The 19,403-nt window shown below is 52.8% G+C and overlaps 5 protein-coding genes across 5 annotated transcripts; 2 read left to right on the top strand and 3 right to left on the bottom strand.

Annotated features, from left to right (window-relative positions):
* Positions 1-5,953: 5,953 nt before the first annotated feature.
* SMAC4_08232 (uncharacterized protein) lies at positions 5,954-6,934 on the top strand. The gene is made up of 2 exons (XM_003347200.2): positions 5,954-6,167; positions 6,227-6,934. The coding sequence occupies exons 1-2, from the start codon at positions 6,107-6,109 to the stop codon at positions 6,580-6,582; spliced, it is 417 nt and encodes a 138-aa protein (XP_003347248.1). The 5' UTR covers positions 5,954-6,106; the 3' UTR covers positions 6,583-6,934.
* A 1,413-nt stretch (positions 6,935-8,347) lies between these two features.
* On the bottom strand, positions 8,348-9,423 carry SMAC4_08234 (uncharacterized protein). Its single transcript, XM_003347202.2, has 3 exons — positions 9,332-9,423; positions 8,846-9,262; positions 8,348-8,723 (listed from the first exon to the last, which is right to left on the bottom strand). The coding sequence occupies exons 1-3, from the start codon at positions 9,377-9,379 to the stop codon at positions 8,556-8,558; spliced, it is 633 nt and encodes a 210-aa protein (XP_003347250.1). The 5' UTR covers positions 9,380-9,423; the 3' UTR covers positions 8,348-8,555.
* Positions 9,424-10,944: 1,521 nt separating this feature from the next.
* SMAC4_08235 (uncharacterized protein) lies at positions 10,945-12,556 on the bottom strand (the record flags this gene model as incomplete). The annotated part of the gene is made up of 3 exons (XM_003347203.1): positions 10,945-11,304; positions 11,369-11,539; positions 12,155-12,556. The coding sequence occupies 3 exons, from the start codon at positions 12,554-12,556 to the stop codon at positions 10,945-10,947; spliced, it is 933 nt and encodes a 310-aa protein (XP_003347251.1).
* Positions 12,557-13,239: 683 nt separating this feature from the next.
* SMAC4_08236 (uncharacterized protein) lies at positions 13,240-13,847 on the top strand (the record flags this gene model as incomplete). The annotated part of the gene is made up of 2 exons (XM_003347204.2): positions 13,240-13,609; positions 13,687-13,847. Exons 1-2 carry the CDS (start codon positions 13,546-13,548, stop codon positions 13,845-13,847), a joined length of 225 nt encoding a protein of 74 aa, XP_003347252.1. The 5' UTR covers positions 13,240-13,545.
* Positions 13,848-14,268: 421 nt separating this feature from the next.
* SMAC4_08237 (uncharacterized protein) lies at positions 14,269-19,180 on the bottom strand. Its single transcript, XM_003347205.2, has one exon. It carries the CDS (start codon positions 17,067-17,069, stop codon positions 14,649-14,651), a length of 2,421 nt encoding a protein of 806 aa, XP_003347253.2. The 5' UTR covers positions 17,070-19,180; the 3' UTR covers positions 14,269-14,648.
* Between the last annotated feature and the right edge of the window lie 223 nt (positions 19,181-19,403).

The following is a 19,403-nucleotide window of genomic DNA, read 5'->3' as shown; positions in this document are numbered from 1 at the left end:
TGTATCGGGTTTTTCGAAGGACCTTGAGGGTTGGTCGGTCGGCCGCTGGGACGAGCAGTAACAAGGCCGTCGCGCCGTTGCCAACGTTCCGTGGTATCATGCCATACAATGGGGCATGCCGAAGAACCTCCATACCTGCTGGCATCACTCTCACGAAGCCATGGGCAGAGTCAAGGTGAGCTAGCTGGATTTGGCGGCTACGTGCAGCTTCATGCCTCACTACTCACGAACCCAAAGAAGGGAAAGACGATGTGAACACCGAAAGTCCTTCCCTCCGATGTCGAAACATCCGTCCATTGGATACCACCTCAGATTCTGTCTGGTCTCCACTTGGACTTCTTTCGCAGCCCATTGCTGCAGGTACATACACTCATGCTCAGGTACACAGTCCCTCCAGGCAAGGAGACATTGTCAGGGCCTCCAGGGGTGACGGGGCCTCGAACAGTCCCAGATCAACAGCAGCACTCCGACACTCCGACATGCCAGTCGAATCTGGTGCAAGCCCCAGACCCCCTTGATGTTGGAACAGCTCTTACCTATGGACCGGAATTTTGCCCGTTAGGAAGAGAAGATATTTCCGGTCTCATTGACATGGAGGTCTGGTCTTCTCCGTCACGTCATGGTTATGGGCCACGGATGTTCTCGAGCGCTCATCTCCCCTTCTAGACCTCATTTACTGACCTCCTCTCATACGTGCATCAGGCATGTTATACGTTGGACGATCTGTCTACCATATTTCGCCTGCCTACCAAGCATGGAGGAGAGAGAACCTTTGCCCCTATCATCGATCCATCTGGTCAGATAACAGGTAACAGACAGGCTCACAAGCTCACAAGATAGATTGGGCGTCTTCGCTTGAGTCCGCCCAGGTCAGGCATTGCCTCGACTGTGGCTTGAGTAGCTACTTCCTTCTGCCTGTCATTATTTCCAACGGCATTTCTCGTCCCACTCTCAGTCAACCACCCAATCTTCCCTCGTCGTCAGGTACCTCGCCTCGATGTCACAGGAAAGTTTCTAGAGTGATTTAAGCGTTACACCCTCTCCCTGTTCCAAGAAGTCGATCCCGTCTTCCTTCAACGCGGAGTACATGGTCGATCACCTCGGAACCAAGACCTGGCCTCGCTTGGGCCGAGTGTTGCTCCTCGTTAGCTATGTTCATTGGCTCCGCTTCAAAATGAGGAAAAGGAGGATGAGAATCAGGAGGCGGAGGAGAGCTAACAGACGTCTGGTCTTCCTGACATCCACACACACAGTATACCAAGTGGCGACTAAGAGAAAAAAAGGGTTCTCGTGGGTGCTTGACCGTTGATGCTCGGCCGTGGGTCTGGACCTGGACATAGATCTGGGGTTCAATCTCTGTGATGGGGTGAGGATCGGGGCTCTCGCGGTCCGACTGGAGGTGAAAGGGGGGGGGAGTAGTCTCCGCCTCCGCGATAGTCCCGATGAGGTGGAGACGCAGCCGCAGAGAAAGGGGAAGGAAGGTGTGCCAGTACGGGATGATTAACGACGAGTGACCGGTGACCGGTGACTGTCTGGCTGCTGTGCCAGGAGACACGTTTCCTGAAGCCGTGCAGATCGTTCGGAGTGTAATGCATGATAATGGCCGAAATGGTTGCGGTAAAGTGAAACTGGGTGCTATTGAAAATGCAATATTGCCGTAGTCGGTTGACCACACCTGTGCGTGGAAGGTCTTGATCAGAGCAATCCTCAGGACATCTCGCCGTCGCCATTCTACCTGCTAGTTCTTTTCCCTATTGTTCTCCTTTGGCGCCAGTCAGCTTCCTGGCCCGGTGCTGTCTGATGTCTTCCTAGCGAGAATACTCATTTTTCTCTTGCAAATGATGGACCGTTTCTTTGCCACTTTCCCGTCCTCATCCCTCACTTTCACGTAGAGGTAATCTTCTTCAATCATCGGGTCACTTCACCGCCGCGTTCAGGGGCAGAAGACAGAAAGGAGATAGACATACGAAGTGCGAATCGAAGGAACTCGCATCGATATCAACCGCCTGATGGCCTGAATCGAGACTGTCGCAGAGTACCAGTACGCACCAAACTGCGAAGTCTGATGTGGACTCTGAATCACATGACACAACTGTGTGAAATGATAGAGGCAAGACGGGAGTATGACCTTGAGGAGAAAATTGTCGTAGGGATCTCATCATGATGAAAGTCGCGGACTCGCGAGCCTTTGCCGTGTAAGTGAGGTGCCCTGAGTCCAGGTTGTCGTGTAAGCTGGAGGGCTGTGGCTGTTAGCGAGCACTAAAGCCCACCCGGGTAGGGCTGACAGTGGATCGCCAAAATTGAGGGATTAGTGCTGTCAAAAGCAACAACTCTCCACTGAATCTTTCACTTTTAGCGGGTCTGTTATACATAGGCATGACAGGACGGGATCAGTGACTTCGGTTTCAGCACTCCGACGCCACCGTCCTGGTCTCTTCTTCATCTGTATACTTCTTAGCTACCTCATGGGAGGATAACCGATTCACCTTGGTGCTTGTTCTGCTTGTTACCTGTCTTGAACTAGAAACATCAGTTCGCACCCTTTAGAACTAGGCCTGAGCGCGACGAGAATCATGATGCGCAGCAGCGGAACGGGAGATTTGATGCCCACGGATTCTGCACGCGCCGCATCAAATTGACGCGAGCGGACAGCGAGCGTGTGCGGGCACTTTGATGAAAATTTCAACTTCAATCCCCTCCGTTCCTTGCTGGAACCGCGCTCTGGGGACATTTCTTCGGGACCTCCTGCCACATCTTGATGACCCGAGATGATACCAGGGTTAGAACAGACAAGCGGCACCGGATGGCCATGAATGCTTGACCGAGACCGAGGCGTGAGCTTGTGCTCTCGTTCCTCCCGCGAGTGTGAAATGGGATAGTCTGGACGTCCACCTTGCATAAATGCCCGGCATTTTGCATGAAAAACTGCAATGACAGCGGTGCAGAGCGACCCCGGAGTCAACTGGAACCTGACGAAAGCGTCCTGAGTCGTGCCCTCAAGTCCTCCGTCAACATCACCAGGTCCTTCGAGTCGGCGTCATGTTGCGAGAATTTTAAATGTACCTACACCCAGGGGGAGCGCCCGTTCCAAGAACATGCTCAGACCGCGACTGCGGATGCCAATCAATTCTCAAAACAATGTTCCTCTTTCGTTCTTTCAGATTTCCATGTTTGACATTTTGATCCCATCGTTCCGGCACGCAGCTCAACACATGGAAAGCGTGCTTAGAGGGGTACCTCTACGCAGGACATGGCGAGCACCGGCTGGCTGGCCAATATCAGGTATGATCCTCCTATGCTTCCTTGCCTGTGTCTTCGTTGCCGCTGCCTTCAGCGGTATCGGATAACGGGAGGCATTGAATGGGTGGATGCCGATTCCGCGCCCTCTGCGGCACGTACGAACCTGTGCTACTTCCGCTGGGGGAGTTGCAAGTGCAAGCCTCGTAAGCTTCGGCAGTCCGGTGTCTCGCCAGATGCTTCCCATTTCAGGTTCTTCGAGAACGTTCAACAGATGAGGACCGATTCTGCGGTTGACGGGACCCAGCCTTGCGGGATCGCCTCAGCACCTAGCACGGAGGAAGGTAGGACCTGGGATTCGAGGTAACGTAATAAAGCAAAGAGAGTGAACAAGGAACACTTTCCATGTGTTGGGAGAAAAGAAAACGGAAGAATGTCGTGCTAACGTGAGGCAACTCTGCACAAACAGATACGATACACGGCGCCGGCCGGTTGACAGTTGTGGAAACTCCGTTGGTGTCCGTCGTGTTCCGGTGTGGTCGTCTTACATCATCGTCAGCCCAGCTCGTACCCCCGGAAAAAAAAAACGATGCGCAACGTTACTCAGCCGAAATCAGTGAGCCGGTCTCTTCGCGAAAGATTATCGGTTGAGATGTGAAAGGAAACAAATCATCGTCAAAATCATAACTGCGAAGCCGATTTGCGTTTCCCATCAAGACAGAAGGAAGAGGTGAACCGATCGCTCCCATTGGCACTTTGGGACTTTCGGTCACCTGCCTTCACGTATCGGTGCCTTCCCTCTCCTGTCTGCCTCTCGGATTCGGAAAGGCGCAGCCGCGTTCCGCAAACGCAGCTACAAATACGGCTGAGCCGTATTCCTGGGAAGTGGGCGGGATCCGAGTTGAAGTCTGAAGTCTGAATCGCTCGGTCGGTCCGGAGCGGGGGCGGAGACGGCACGGGTCAAGAGGGGTCCACGGGATGATCGGCGCCACTAGACCTTGTCGCTCTTAGCTTGCCGAGCTTGCCGAGCCCGAAAGGACAATGCCAACAAGGCGTTGGCAAGACAAGTGCCGGGAAAGCTCGGCCGAGGGATTGATAACGAACAATATGCCGAAACTGGGCGACAATTTGGATTGGAACAGCCAAGTTTCGAGCATGTTCTGGGGTTGGAAAGTTCGCCAACAGGAATGCCGAAGAAATGCAACAGAAAGGCAAGAGAACAAAACGGTGTCGTGCACGGAAAGATGCAGAGCGGTTGATGGCATGGTAGCTGGCTTGTGGAAGCCCAGAGGAAGAGAAAGCAATATGTTGTGCTTATTACTCCTCATCCGAGTTGACGCCTCCCCAGCCTCTTTTTCTTGACAACCTTCGAAATTCTCCTCGGAGAATATTCGTTAATAGAGGTACGTGATAGCACTCCCAAGTTTGCTTGGTGTGCAAGTGCGCATTATGCGAACATGTCCATGTCATGTTACCTCCGACCCAGCTCACGGTTGATCCCCCGCAATTCTTTCATTCATTTTCCATCGCCTTTTAGCTCGATTCAGTGGAAGTCAATATGCGATAGCCATTGATTTGTCTGGCTGTACCGACCCCATATGTCATGGACGACGTTTCTCATTGGCGGAGTTGGACCGGTCGTGGGAACTGGTTGAATACGAGAAATGCTGAGTGCCGATCGTCAAAATCCCTCCACTTTTACCCGCTGCAACTGCTGCGAGGATGGTGTGAGGTTGTTTGCACGACGATACGAAGATTGAAACCCCAGAGATGGGATCATGAATCGACTGTTGTTGAGGGCGTAGAATTGTTTTCTTCGGAGTGCAGTCTCGTTGACATCGGTGTGCGACCGCCAAAGGTTTCGAGGTGAGGTCAGAAGAGCTGCCAAACATGCTTATACCTCTACCGTTTTGGCGTTTGCTTGTCTCGCCCGGGTGTTTCTCCTGCGAAGCCGTTGCGAGTTGATGGTTTCACAGCATCATGAGGCTCGGTGAAGCGCTGAATCCAGCCACTTCCTAAACTCAAAACCAAGCCAACAAACAAACCCAAGCCGGCCAGCCATGAGCTAGCAATCTGTACAGACGTGGCATAGCAAATGGACAATACGGAGTTTCGACGTTGCAAACCTTCGTACTCGATAGTAGTCTAGTCGCTCACGAGACTTCTTGGGGACGTTAGGGTGTTCTTGGCTAGGTCGAAAAACCCGGGCCAGTCAAGGCAAGATGCGTTGCTGCATGAGGTAAAAACACGGGCTTGGCATCGTTAACGTCGATGGCTGCGGCGGCATGCTACCCTGTTCGGCTCTGGTAAGCTGCCACTTCCCACCCGGGCTGTGTAAGTGCCCCCTTCCTTTCGAGTGACCTCTGTTTTTCCGGTGCTTTCCTTACCCATGACGTCCAACAAGGCAACTTAAACTGCTGGTTGCATGGTGTGGGGATTGGGGAGTTCTATTTGCGGCGACAACATGTTGCAAGTCCCCATTTGGTACGTAGCTTCCATGAAGCCCCTCGTGTCGTGGGTGGTGACCGACTAGGCTGGTGGATCTCCGTAACCATCACCAGTTACGGACAGCACGATGCCGTATTCCGTTCTTTTCCCATGTCTCTTGTTGGGTGGTGATGCTGTGTTTGCGAACCTTCAAGGGCAGGAGCTAGAAGGGAGGAGGGATCGTCGGGATGCATATAAGGGTCCTGCTCCCTTCCCTTTGGGATATTACTTTTGACATTCCACATCAGCATCCAGCATCCAGCATCTTGCATCAGCCTCCATCTTCAACTTTCGTTACTACTTCACCTTAATACTACCAAGTCATTTTCTTGGAGAATACTATAATCAACCCACCAGCACATCACATTCCACATCCATCAAAATGCAGCTCTCCAAGGTCCTCAGTCTCTTCACCCTGGCCACCGCCGCCTCTGCTACCACTGGTATGTCTCCCTTCACCTTTCGTCTCTTCTGACCATTTGCTAACCTGTCCACACAACAGTCTCCTACGACACTGGCTACGATGACCCCAACCGCTCTCTCACCGTCGTCTCGTGCTCCGACGGCGCCAACGGCCTCATCACCAAGTACGGCTGGAACTTCCAATCGCAGATCAAGAACTTCCCCTATGTCGGCGGCGTCGAGCAGGTCGGCGGCTGGAACTCGCCCAACTGCGGTACCTGCTGGTCCGTGACCTACAAGGGCAAGACGATCAACATCCTGGCCATCGACCACGCCGGCGCCGGCATCAACATGAGCAAGAAAGCCATGAACGAGTTGACGGGCGGCAACGCCGAGCAGTTTGGTCGCGTGGATGCGCAGGTTAAGCAGGTGGCTTTGAAGGCTTGTGGGCTTTAGGAGACTTTGACACCTGCATGGAGGAATAAAAAGGGGAGGCGTTCTGATGGTGACGACACCTAGGAGGTGAAGGCCGGGAAAGCAGTCATGGAGTGGATGCCGACGTGGATGAGGCCGGCAGTGTCAGCACATGAGCGTGAGGAGGAAGGCACGCAGGGCTCGGAGAAGGACGTGTCGTTCGGTGCCGGATTGCTTTTGGCGACTGCTCGCACGACGAAGACCATTTTGGTCAGATCGCCGTTTCTGGCCCTAGCGTTTTTCTTGATTGTGCGGATTGGGAGCATTACGAATTATCCTCATTAATGCGGTGTACTTACTGTATGGTTAATGAATGAATGGTTATGGCGTTATCACTACATCTGATGTTCATGTTGGTTTGCTTTCTTTTCGTCCTATGTGCTTTCACAGGATCTAGCTGGCTAAATGGCCGGAACAGCTCCTGCGACCATGCCACGAGCCCTAATGTCTTCGTTTTTCTCTCCAAGCCATCGCTACACCATTAACCCATCCACTAACATCGAAAGCGAGGTTTTTATGTTGACAGCTCCTAGCCGAACCTCCAGTCCTTACCTTGATTAACACCCCACAACATCGAGTCCGCACCTCCTCATGTGTCAATCAAGAGCATCTCGGCCCCAGCCTCCCGCGATCGCCCAACTGCATGAGCCCAGGAGATCAACATTGCGGTGTGCGGAAACCCAATTCCAGATCTACCAGCTGCACTGCCTTGTAGATCAACGGAGTTAAAAAGGTCTCGGTCCAGATCCGCAGAGAGTGATCGCCGCACCGGAACGGTCGCCGCGTGCGCCTGCCGGCATTTATGAGTTATGACAGTAGTATAGTCCATGAACAAGTCTAGAGGTAGACTAATGGAAAATTTAAGCGGGAGTGGCTCGAGAGTGGGAAGAAGCCGAATCCAGGAACACGATTGGAAATTGAAGTTCGAACAGGATCCCGATATGGACATGGATATGGAAATAGAGCTTACCAGACATGGAATGTGAGTTACCTACTAGCATTGGGCTTCGGGTGTTAGGTGCATTGTTGGCTGCATGCACATGTGACCTAAATCGACTTACCCCGAAGTGTCGGACAAGTCAATTCTTTTGGTGTTCGAGAGCGAGTATATGTAGCGATCGAGTTCGAAAAGTTTATGGTTCTTGCATCCCGTCCTTAGGTGTTCTCAGGATAGTGTGTTTAGAGGTATGTAAGTGGAAGTCGTCGAGTTCAAGGAAGGAAGGAAGGAAGGAAGGAAGGAAAGAAAAAAGGAAAGAAAGAAGGAAGAGTGCCCCTGGTCATGGTAGCTAAGGTATGGTACCTCTAGTCCAAATGAGGTTGATGGGTAATGAGCGGTAGTCGAGTTAAGGTTGGAGGACATGGACGCATGCGGCTGGATTAACGCCGGTGGTACGGGACGGGACCTGCCGGACCGGTGCCGGCACTGGGGCTAAGGTTCGGATGATATAAGACGGAGAGTACCACTGGCACGAAAGACCGAATGGTGGCTTGGCTTCCAACCACAACCTTCCTTCACTGAGCTATAGCGTGAGTATTGGTAGTTGCGAAGTCAACATCGTGCTTTGGCCTGTCGAGTGGATTGCGCCTGGTATGAGACATGCAGACCGGAATGAATATGGTTTCTTCATTGTCATTTAGGAAGCGGGCCAGAGTTGGATTCGGATTCGGGTTCACATCTAATCCGAACACCATCATCATCATTCTCTGCTTTGAATTGTCTGTCCATCACCAAGTCTGCTCTATGCTGAATATTTTTAATACCAGCTCAGGATAATACTCCCTGCTAGCACTGTCCTATTACTCCAAGTCTCAAAACTCCCAGCCGCACCCCCTCAAATCCTCCACTCCTTCGCGTCCAGTCCTCGTGTGTAGTGTACCTTCTATACCCTCACATTCTCCATCCACAACAATACCTTAACCACGATGTACGCGCGAATCTGAAGCCGTATTACCACTCAGCAAGCATTGGTCGTAATAACGACCCTCCACTTATCCGGCATAGAAACCCAACCCTTAACGCCCATGTAAAAAATACCCATCTCATGGTAGGGGCAGTTGTTAAGGATGAACTGAGCGCCATCAGCGATGTGGTTGTAGGTGCCAAGTGTCTTTGCCACGGTGTTCTAAGAAGTTGCAAAGTCCAGGTCGTCAGTAAAAAAACAGGTCACAGGATGAGTTAAGGCAAGGCAGGGGCATTTGACACAATATCCAATTGAGGGTACCATGGGTAGGTATGTATACGTACGTCGTTGCACCAATAAATCGCCGAGTTCCACGAGCAGCTGACCCGGCCGCAGTTGTTCGGGCCAGGACCGTTGGCCGGCTTGCCCGCGACTTGTCGAAGATACGTAACGCCGTCGTTAATCTTGTCCACGCGAGCTAGGTTCAACTGCGCTACATTGCAATCCAGAGTCTCCCCCGCCCTAGCATGGATGCTGGTAGAGGAGGAGGAAGAAGCATCGGAAACATTGTAATCGGGATTCTGCTTAAGAGGGATTTGGTTCAACTCGGCGTATTGCAGGACCTGTTCAATAGTGCCCGTGAGGTTGACAGTAGCACCGGACTCGGTCTCGAGCTCCCAAGTGATGTCTTCGATGCCGTAACCAGCGAGGGGGCCTTCACTGCTCGGAGCAGTTGCTGGCATTGCGCTGACAGGTAGGACCTACAAGTAGGTTGGTTAGGACCTCTTGTGTGAAATGTCGGAGGAAGTGACCTGGACTCTGGCTCTTACCTGCAGCATGGCCAGAACGGCACCGGAGATAAAGGTCGAGTAGAGCATTATGGCTTGAGCGGGTTATTCTGTATGTGGGCGAAGGAGTTGACGTGAAGATGGAACAGACAGATGAATTGTCCTCGAAAACGAGACCTGACCATTAGCTTTATATGTTTATTCCACATACAGAGTCCGCAGCATCCATCATACAATTTCCAGCTGCACGGTCATTGTGGACAAAAGCATTATTAGTGCGTGCCAGCCACCCGCATCTCGAAGAGACAATGTAACAACCAGTTCCACCTGAGGCGAGTGTTGGTACATGGATACGCAAGGGGAGATACTACACTACACCAACCGGTCTCTGTCAGAGCCGTCTAAGCCGGCTGGGCTACGCGGCCGCACGGCGAGTGGACTTCGACTTGAAATCTGATCCGAAAAAGGAAGCCATTCCCGTCGCGCGAAACTTTTCAGTGCGGAAAAGACAACCTCCGAATCCAACGAGATCGAACTGACCATCCAGGTGGTGCCCCAAATGACTACATACGGGCTCACCAAAAAAACAGTGGTCGAGTTGGTAGTGTTCGTTTTTTTTGGTTTTTTTTTCTTTTTCTTTTGGGCACCACCTGCCATTACGAGAAAGAAAGCAAGGCAAGAACCATTGAGCTACTGGCCCGATTGAGTGACCAAGAAAGAGGACCCTTGCGTCGTGTAGCCATCTCAGAAATGCCTCGGAAAGGAGCAGTCGTGGTCGGAAAGAAAAAAAGAACCCAAGACGAAAAAAATTAATCATGACTTTCGAAGAATTAGGAAGGAATGATCTGGTAAATTGTGGAACTAGCCAGCCAGAAGTCTCGTTTAACAAGGGGAAGTCTAGACTGAGCGTCTAGAATGGAATACCGTAGCATAAACGATGTAGCCTCGCTAGCCTCGCTAAAAAGCTACAGGTAGATAACCGCCCGGTTTCCACGCCATGTTAGCGGGCACGGACTTCCAACTAGCTTTACTTCATACTACTACTACCTAACGAATGCATTCTTCCCAGTGTCTGTTGTCAGTACAAGCTTTTCTCGCACATCCATGGGTTAGGTAGGGTATCATTTTAACTCACCAACTACCTGATCCAGATCAACACCACAACTACGGTACCTACTTCTGTACCTATCCAAACTCTTCTCTCCTCTAGAACTAACCGCTAGCAACATGAACCCATCTACCCTTTCAACATCCCCACTCCTCGCCCCATTCCTCACCCCATTTACCCATCGCTACAATCTACCCCTGGTATATCTGTTAGTTTTGCGGTGCTAAAAGCGCTTATTTCTCGCTCTTGAGCCACTGAAGTGGATGGAAAAGCATATGAATATCGAGCGGATGAGTGCCGGACTGCCGGAGTGGACTGGGCTCTTATACTTTCGAGTTCTTGACGGCCTCAAAAGGGACGGAAAGAGGCATAAGAAGAGGAATCTATTTAGTCATTGTCAGTTGCTTCAAACGAAAAGCTTAAAAGAGTCAAACAAGAGTTGCAGATCTCCTCCTCCTCCCACCTAAACCCTTACATAGCTGAAGAGCCAAACTGCCGTAACAAAGCAAACCAGTATTGTATTGTAGAGTAGTTGAAGTGTAGGTCTTCACGAACTCAACCCCCCAACCGCACTGCCCAGATCCTCCTTCGCATCCTCCCGATCCCACGTCTCCCTCTCCAACTTTTCGACTCCCCCAATCAACTCCCATATCCTCTTGCGGGCTCTAATCGTCTCCTCTTGCTGCAACTTCCACGTCTTCTCGAACAGGTTCAGCATGAACTCGGGCATGGCCGTCTTGCCTGCCTTGCGGTAATCGTAGATGACAATGTCCTCCTCCAGCCGCGCGGCGGCGCGGCGGTGTTGGTGCGAGAGGACGGTGCATTCGAGGTGGAAGCTGGTTTGCCCGGGCTGGGGAGGGGCGGCGAGGCGGTGGTAGACGGAGATGCGGTCTGGGTAGACCATTGGCTATTGTCTGGTAAGTGTGCGAAGGGAGAGATAGAACGGGGAATTGGGGGAAAAGGGGACGAACAAATTTAAAGTCACACTTGAGAGACTTCATAATCAACCCGATGGCCTTTGGCTGCATCAGTTCCGTCCATTCTTGCCTGTGAGCTGGGTCGACGTGCACGGAGAAGTTAGTGATCCAGTTGACTCGCGCGGACTCGGCGTAGCGGTAGTAGTTGACGTTGTTTACGTGGCCCTGTGTTGCTCTTGTTAGCACTTGTCCCATCTTCGGTCAATTAATCTGCCCTCTTCGTTGCCCTCGTCGTCAAACTTCATCCACCTCGCTTTTCGTCCCTCTATAAAATCCCGGGAAGGATTTAATGTTAAGGCGCGTATAGCCTGAGCCTGGTGCCCGCGGAGTAAATGCCACAACCACCGTCGCCTGGTCTGTAGCTTTCCATCCATATTATCAACATCCGCACCTGACCAGATGTAGTCGAATTCTATCCCGATGCTGGGGGACGGGCCGATCCATGGGCGGGCCGTTCCTCCGTCTCTCATCTCCACTTGCTTACCCATTTCTATCATTTCCTCTACCCCCATTCACTCATCTTCCAGCTCTCCCTTCAGCCCCTCCCTCGTTTTGCCTTTATTTCCCTGCATTCATGGATTTTGGCATCTCTCTTCCCTCCACCCTTTCCAGTCGCTTACTTCCTTCTTTTCTCCCATCTTCCATATCTCGATCCATGCCCATTCCCATCACCCACTTCCCCTTCCACCGCTTCTTTCTAACCTCTCCATCAAATACCAAACCAAAAAAAAAAAAAAAAAAAAAAAAAAAAAAAAAAAAAAAAAAAAAAAAGATACTCACAAAACTATCCATCTCCCCCCACGCAACCTCCCGTCCATCCAACCCTCTCCTCCCACCCGTGAGGAAACCTTCACTACCCGCCAACAACCCCCTCCACTCCTCACTCAGCGCTTTCAAGATCAAAGAAGCATCATGGACTTGTTGCGGAGAACAGCCGAAAATGATGCATTCTCCGACGCGAGCGGGGAGGTCGGTTATCCATTTCTTTGGCGGGGGTTTGGGGATTTGTTGGTCGAGGGCGGTGATGGTGGAGGATTGTTGGTGGGTGGTTAGAAGGGGGGATGTTGAGATGAGGCGCGTGTTGGTGAGAAACGTGGTGGCTGGGCGAAGGGTGGATGTGGTAATTTGTTTGGTGGTGGTGCGGTGTAGGGCGAGGTGCCAGCGCGGGAGGATGGGAGGCATGGTTGCAATGACTGCGATAACGGAGATGATGACGGGATGCTGCAAGCTGGACGAGAGATGGGTGTGCGCTTGAAAGGTTCCTTCAGGATGAAAATGCGGCAGTCAAGTCGTTCAGTGATCAGTAATCAAGGTGTAAGTGAGCGGAGTGTGTTAACGTCCAGGGAGGGATCCATCGCATCACATCACACCTCGGCCCCGTCCCCTTGTGCCGCCCGTCTTGGTCGTCAATCGGTAGATCGAGCCCGTCATGCTCGGCAGCGGGGTTAGGCCGGGGTGGGGCTCCGCTAACAGATGGGATGACGGGGAGTTGGGCCGATCGCGTCCAGAGAGCTAGAAACCTTTTGATACTCTGTGAAAAAAACCGTAGACTGACTTTGCCGTGCTTGACTATTTTTTCAGTTATTTTCCATGGCAAAGAATCATCGTGTTGGTATCGCAATGGCTGACTGGTGGCAGTGGTGGTCCTGGGATTTGTTAGTGCATGTCTCCGCCGGTTCGGGTCAGGGTACCCGGCTTCAACTCAAAGCCATATCGAACAAGGCAGGTAGGGATGTGAAAGTCGTTTTAAGCTGGTATAAAGATCAGCATGACATATTGACAAAGCCTAAAAACGGTGTTCCAGAGGTCGACAATATCGCCAATATAGGCTCTTCGGGGTTGTTGACCAAAACGTCAAAGCGAACCGTGGTCGGTCGGTCAATGCCGGCATCCAGCTGATAAGATAAAGAGATTCCCAGCTCCCGTCCGTCCCCTATGGCGTCACGCTACGGTACTCGGTGATGGTGATGCGCACGGACTGCATCACTCAGGTCCCTTTCAACCACCGCGGTCATCGCCATCATCACTATATGTAAACAATTATCGATTTAGCAATCATCCTACCCTTTCTTTGTTATCAGTCCTCTAGAATCAGGTGTATCATTGTTTTTCTCGAGCTATCTCGAGTCTCCATAGTTACGGCATCTCCCAGTCTGTCAATTGCCATCACCATGGCCGGAGCCCTTCCCCCGCCGAACCCTGCTCTCCGACGACAAGTCATCCAGCTGTACAAAGGTACTTCCATTTCTCAACTCCGTTCATTCCCTTTTCTTCCTCATTCTTCGCTTTTCACACACTAACACGAAACCCAGAACTCCTCCACATGGGCAAAGAATATCCCCAAGGCTACGATTACTTCCGCCCCCGTCTCCACCGCGCATTCATGTCCAAAGCCGGCCTGCGGGACGAAGGGGAGATCAAGCAGGCCATTGCCACGGCGCAGTTTGTCCAGAAGGAGTTGCAGGCGTTGTGAGTTACTTCTACATCTATCTGCCTTTCTTTAAGATACCTACCTTTACCTACCTCTACCTACCAGACCTTTCTTTACCTGTCACGGACACCACTGGCTTGGGAGGCTGGGATGGGAGATCTGGGATGGGGAAGAATGAGTGAGATTGGAGCTTGAGCTGACGTGCAGCAGATATTACTTGAAGAAATACAGGACATTAAAGAAGCAGTATGAAGGGGAACAGGCTTTTCAGCAGTATCAGATGTGAACATGGTTGAGCACTGCATGAACGTGGTGAAAGAGAAGGAGGCTGGTTGGGTTGGTCGGTTTATCCACTACCTTACCGTGTTGATTTGGTTATTGTATATACCTACCTTCCAAACGAATGTCATATTCTGCAACAGAGGAAGGAAGTAACAGTAGGACGTTGATTGCCTACTGGTATGCGAGTAAAGGTGTCGTCAGATAAAAGTTAACAATATGCAAGAACGCAGGAAGATGATGCCGCCGAATCGGGGCAAGGGCACAGCATCGAAGCCTGGATCACTGGTCGAAGAGAACGCTCATCGTTTGGTCATGAGAGATCTTTCCTATATACCTGGAAGGTACCCGTATATAGACCGTCCATCCATATCCAAGAACATCCTCCACCAGACCTACCCAAATGCAACCTATCCCACCCGCCGATATCCAAAAACGCTCAGCCTATATCCCGGCCTCCTTTCCATTCTCAGTCAAAGAGGCCACCATTAGAAAATTACCATTCTACCACGCGAAAAGAAATTACCTCCACACACCCCCCATTTCTCCTTCAACACCCTCATGCTACCTCCTCTTCGCCCACCAAGCTCCAACCTCCAAACACTCCCCCCAACTCGTCCCATTCTCCCTCACAAGATCATTCATCATCTTGCCCAACCACGCATCCCACTCATCCTGACTCTTGCCACTCACATCCCTCAGTATATGTTCCAAGCTCTGAATCATCTGCACAACCGTCATCAACGCCGTCCTCCTGAGTGCCTGCGCCTCCGGTCCCAACGACTTCCCCCCACCTCCATTCTCCGTCCCCAGGTGTAAATTCGAAAAACTTGGTTTTGTCGAAATAAACGCCTTCCCATCTTTCGTAACAACACCGCCCACGCCTTCCCTCTCCCAACGGACTTCTGATAGCGGGACCGCTAATCGCTTATTGCCCATCCCCGTTAGGGCCTCGGCTTCTTGAAGCATTATGGGCCCGATGAGGGTGCATGGCATGCTAGACAAGGAGCGGGCTTCGAGGGCTTTGGAGAGCCAGGCGTTGTATTCCACCAGGAAGTGGTTTAGGGGAGAGGAGAGGGGCGTGTTGGCTGTCATTACGTAGGCGCCTAGGCGGGCAGCTTCAATGGCTTCGAGTTCTTCGGGAGATTTTTCCGCTGCGCCGTCGTCCTCGGTACCTTCCGCAGGCTGCCCGTCCTCGCCAGCGGCCGGCGCCGAGGAGGAGTTCTGCAGATGCTCAGGGACGTGCGGTCGCAGCATTCGTAGCGTGTGATCGCTTTCCCAGATCTCGATGGCACCGCCCGGCGCAAGGAGACGGATGTACTCATCAATGAGAGGCTGTTGCATGGCAGTAGTCGTGATGAGAGAGACGTCCTTGCACATGATCAAATCGAACGAGGCGTCGGCAAAGGGAAACGGGAACTTGCGGCAGTCGTGTTGGACAAAACGCCAGTTCATTGAAGGATCGGGGTGCATGCCGGAGCCGCTAGTCGCACCGCCACCGCCGGCTGCCGATAAGGTGGCAGACGAAGAAGAGGCGCGGTTGCTGCGGCGCCCGTCGCTGCCATCGCTGTTTCCTGAGGTACTGGGTGGCGCCAAGGGAGCAATGTCAATACCCGTAAAGGACATGCCATCAGCTTGACCGAGGTTCTTGTAGTGCTTATAGCAGAGCATCGACCAGACCGCAGAGCCACAGCCGATTTCCAGGATGCGCTTGGGCGGCTGGTCTGCGAACTCGGGCGAGCATATTGGCTTTCCGAAGAGCTGGAGCAGCAACAGCGTCCTCAACGTCTGTCTGTGTATTTCCTCGAGATCGACGGGTAGCGGGTACGCCAGTGTCGGGTCGGAGATGTATGTTCGGCCATTGCGCAAGACAAAAGGTCTGGCCTGGTTGTTCGCGAGCTGGTCGGGGTTCGGCAAAGGATCGCTCGAGAGAAACGTGCGACTGCTTATCGTGGTGCCAGCGATGCTGGAGACACTTTCGGCGCGGGAGCCATCGTAACCAGAGATCTTGGAGCTGGTCCCGGACGAGAGAGGCATGGTGGCGCCGGCTTGTGCGCTACCAGCATGTTGTTGCCCCTGGGACTGGGGCGACGCCGGCACGTGACGACCACGCTCGAGGATGCTGGAGGCCGCGTGGGCGGCAAAGGCAATGGAGGCTCCGGTTCCTCCTACGATGCTGATGTTGCTCGTGGTGTGCGCGAGGGGGGCTGTTCCGTCACGAAAGACAGGTGACCGGGCTGATGAGGGCTCGGAAGCGCTACCGGTGTTGGTGGGCGTCAGGTATTTATGGCTATCGTGCGTGTCGATACGAGGTGTCGCGGGGAGCTGCTTGTGATTGTTGTTGCCGTGTATGTTCGGGTACCGGCCAGACGTAGGTATCCGCTCGGGATGATGGCTACGGTGCTGGTGATGGGAGGAGGACGAAGGAGGATTGAGGAAGTCTCGGCGCGAGGGGCGATAATGGTCGAGAGACGAGGTGGCACGGGGTCCGGGTGATGCAGAGTTCTGAGCGGTGGCGGCCGAAGCACCGTCGCTGTAGTGATCTGATGGGAGTGGTCGTGGTTGTAACCAAGCTGGCGTCAACAGCTTGTGTTTGTGGCTGTGAACGTGACCGTGACCGTGACCGTGGCCGTGGCCGTGGCCGTGGCCGTGGTGGGAGGATGATGATGATGTTGTCGAAGAGGAAGAGGGTAGTTGACCTGGGCCGGCGGCGCTGCTGCTGACCAGAGGAGCGGCCGAGCTGCCGGTGGTGCTGGCGCTGTTGGTGCGGACGTGGCCGTGCTGGCGACGCTTTCGGTGCGAGTGAGTGCCCGAGGTCGAGTTGGAGCGAGTGGGATGGAGAGGCGGCGGTCCTCGTCGATCGGAGGAGGAGCGCTGCTGCTGCGAGGTAGAACTAGAAGATGAAGTCGACGATTGTGGAGGTGGCTCGACCTGGTAGGCGGATAAAGGAGCCCTTGCGGCTGCATAGCCCGACAGGAACTCCATCTTTACAAACCGTAAGGCAGGAGGAGCACCCAGGCCGGGACGCAGGCACACAAGGCAAGGCAAGAGTGGAGGGCAGGGTTCTTCCAGTCTCTCTCTGGCTGGTGCGATGGCTGTTTCCAGACGTCACAGTCACAGTGAAGAAATCAAACCTTTTTTTTTTGTTTTTTGCCCGTCTCCTCCCTCCTTCCTTCTCTTTCTTTCGATTGTTTCTCCTCCCCCCTCCCCGTGTCTGGCCTGTCTCCTGATTTCTTAACGAGGAAATGGAACTGCCGGTGTGTGGGCAGGGGTTAGTTTGCTGTTAGCTGGCCTGCTGGGCCGCCCGCCCCTGCTTCCCCTGGTCGATGGGGTTCAGGGTGTGGTTCCGTGTCCGCTAGCCGACCCCGCTGTGCAGTTCGTTGGAACAGCTTAACAACGCACTAAACCACTAACAGCGGAAAGATCCTCCACCACCTATCCGAGCCTGTAAGGTACACCCGAACCTTGCCAGGATTCGATTCGGGGGGTTCAGGTTGATTGACAGGACTCGCGCGGGCGTCTGAATCGCTTCGTTTCCGTGGTTCCAAACAGCAATGTGCCCACTCACTGCGGACAGACACCACTGAAAGAGTTGACACGGCTGATTTGACCAAGGAACTCTTTTCTTCCTTGACCGACCCGATGCGATGCGATGCTACCTTTTCCCACAATTCCTGCCGGATGTTGCGATCCTGCGGCCGCTATTGTTACAACACCCGGACTGCCCGTCCACCTTCTGCGCTGAAGAAGGTTTCCGATGCACGCATAGGTATCTGTCCGGTTGTTTTGGTTTGTTGTCGTGATTGACCCCCTTTTTTTCAAGGCTTTGTTTGAGTGGTTCAGTTCTTAATCCCGCTTCTTCTTCAACAATGACAAGCGACAACGGCCCGTTCGACGGGAGCCAGAAGGGTAACTCAATTGACCCTCCCGATTGGATAGTCCCTTGACCGTTGACAAATGTCGTCCCGTCGTGGGATGGATACCAGTAAGGAGACGGGACGGGATTCCGCAAGTCTGATCCAGTGGCTCTTTTTGTTCAGCTCAGCTGCGATCGATTGACAATCAATCGTCCTTGGCTTGCTTGCTTGCTTGCGTGTCGGAAACGATGCGTGGAGTTGGATACGGAGATCCAGCAAAAGACAAAAATAGAGTTGGTACTTGGCCGAGACTTCCACTTGCTTGCAACGTTCTTGTTTCTGAACGTTAAGACGAATGCCGGGGGAGCACGGCGAACGGTCTCAAATACAGCCCTTTTTGCCGTCGATCAACAGTTGAGCGGGCCCAAAAGGTTGCAAGCCAGTGTTTCTCAAATGTTTCTAGAAGCAGCAGCAGCCCCGCGGTTCTTGTCTCGGTGTCGGTATCTGGAATGTGTTTCCAGTCGCCCCAGTTTGAAGTCAGTCGGTCCCGTAAAACAACCCTCCCTTTTTCAACTACGTAGTCGCAGACTTCAGGCGCGACGAAGAAGTTGAATTGTTAAAGGCGCTCGGGAGATGCTGCCAAAGAAGGAGTGCGATTGCCAACGGTCGCGGCTTTTCGTTGCTTTGCTTTGAGATGGTGTCGCTTCTCGCTTGCTGAGACCCCCTGTCAACAGTCCGCAACACCCCTGACTCAGGGGTAAAACACACACTGGCGCTGATGCTGTTTGGTTCTTGTGTTTCCTGTCCAAGGAGATCTCTTGGTCAACCAGTTCACCCTGACCAGGGGAAAAGGTGAGTTTGCGCTCTGCGCCTCGGTTCTGGACTGTTGTCGGCGTTCTCGGTACGCTATACCGTCTGGCGATGGTCTGGTGCTAGCTAGCGTCGAGGGTCTCGTGAACTTGGTCTGGACGTTCGAGTTGTTCTGTGTGAGGCCAGATCCAGACAGACGATGTCGGGTTTCAAAGAGCACAGGGGGGAAGATATATGATGTCTCGGGTGAGAGACACGAGATGCACCGGTGTATGGGTTTCGAAGCAAAATATGGCTGTGGTGCGGTGCGCCGTCGGCTTTTGGTACGGCTGGGCTTCAGCAGATCTGAAGGGTCACGGGAGCAGCGCAGCGGGATCAGAATGTGAGCACATCCCCACGGTCAAGCTGAATTCTTTAAATCGGTATTGGTGATAGGTCGTCGTGGCATTCAGGCGTTACTTCGGAATTGAGATATGGGGCATGACATTCAGGCCTCGGTTGCGCTAAATATGACGACGGTGACGGAACGGGCAACGTCTCGCTTGAGCAAGTCTTTTCATCGCTCGCTTTGCTATGAAGTCGTGAAATGGAACGTGGTTGGAATTTCCGAACGATCGGTCTCGCCGCTGGTTATAGTTACCGCAGTGTCGAT

This window comes from Sordaria macrospora, chromosome 2 (assembly GCF_033870435.1).
Source record: "Sordaria macrospora chromosome 2, complete sequence".
In the NCBI taxonomy this organism is placed as follows: domain Eukaryota; kingdom Fungi; phylum Ascomycota; class Sordariomycetes; order Sordariales; family Sordariaceae; genus Sordaria; species Sordaria macrospora.
This window is presented reverse-complemented; position numbering and strand designations above follow the sequence as displayed.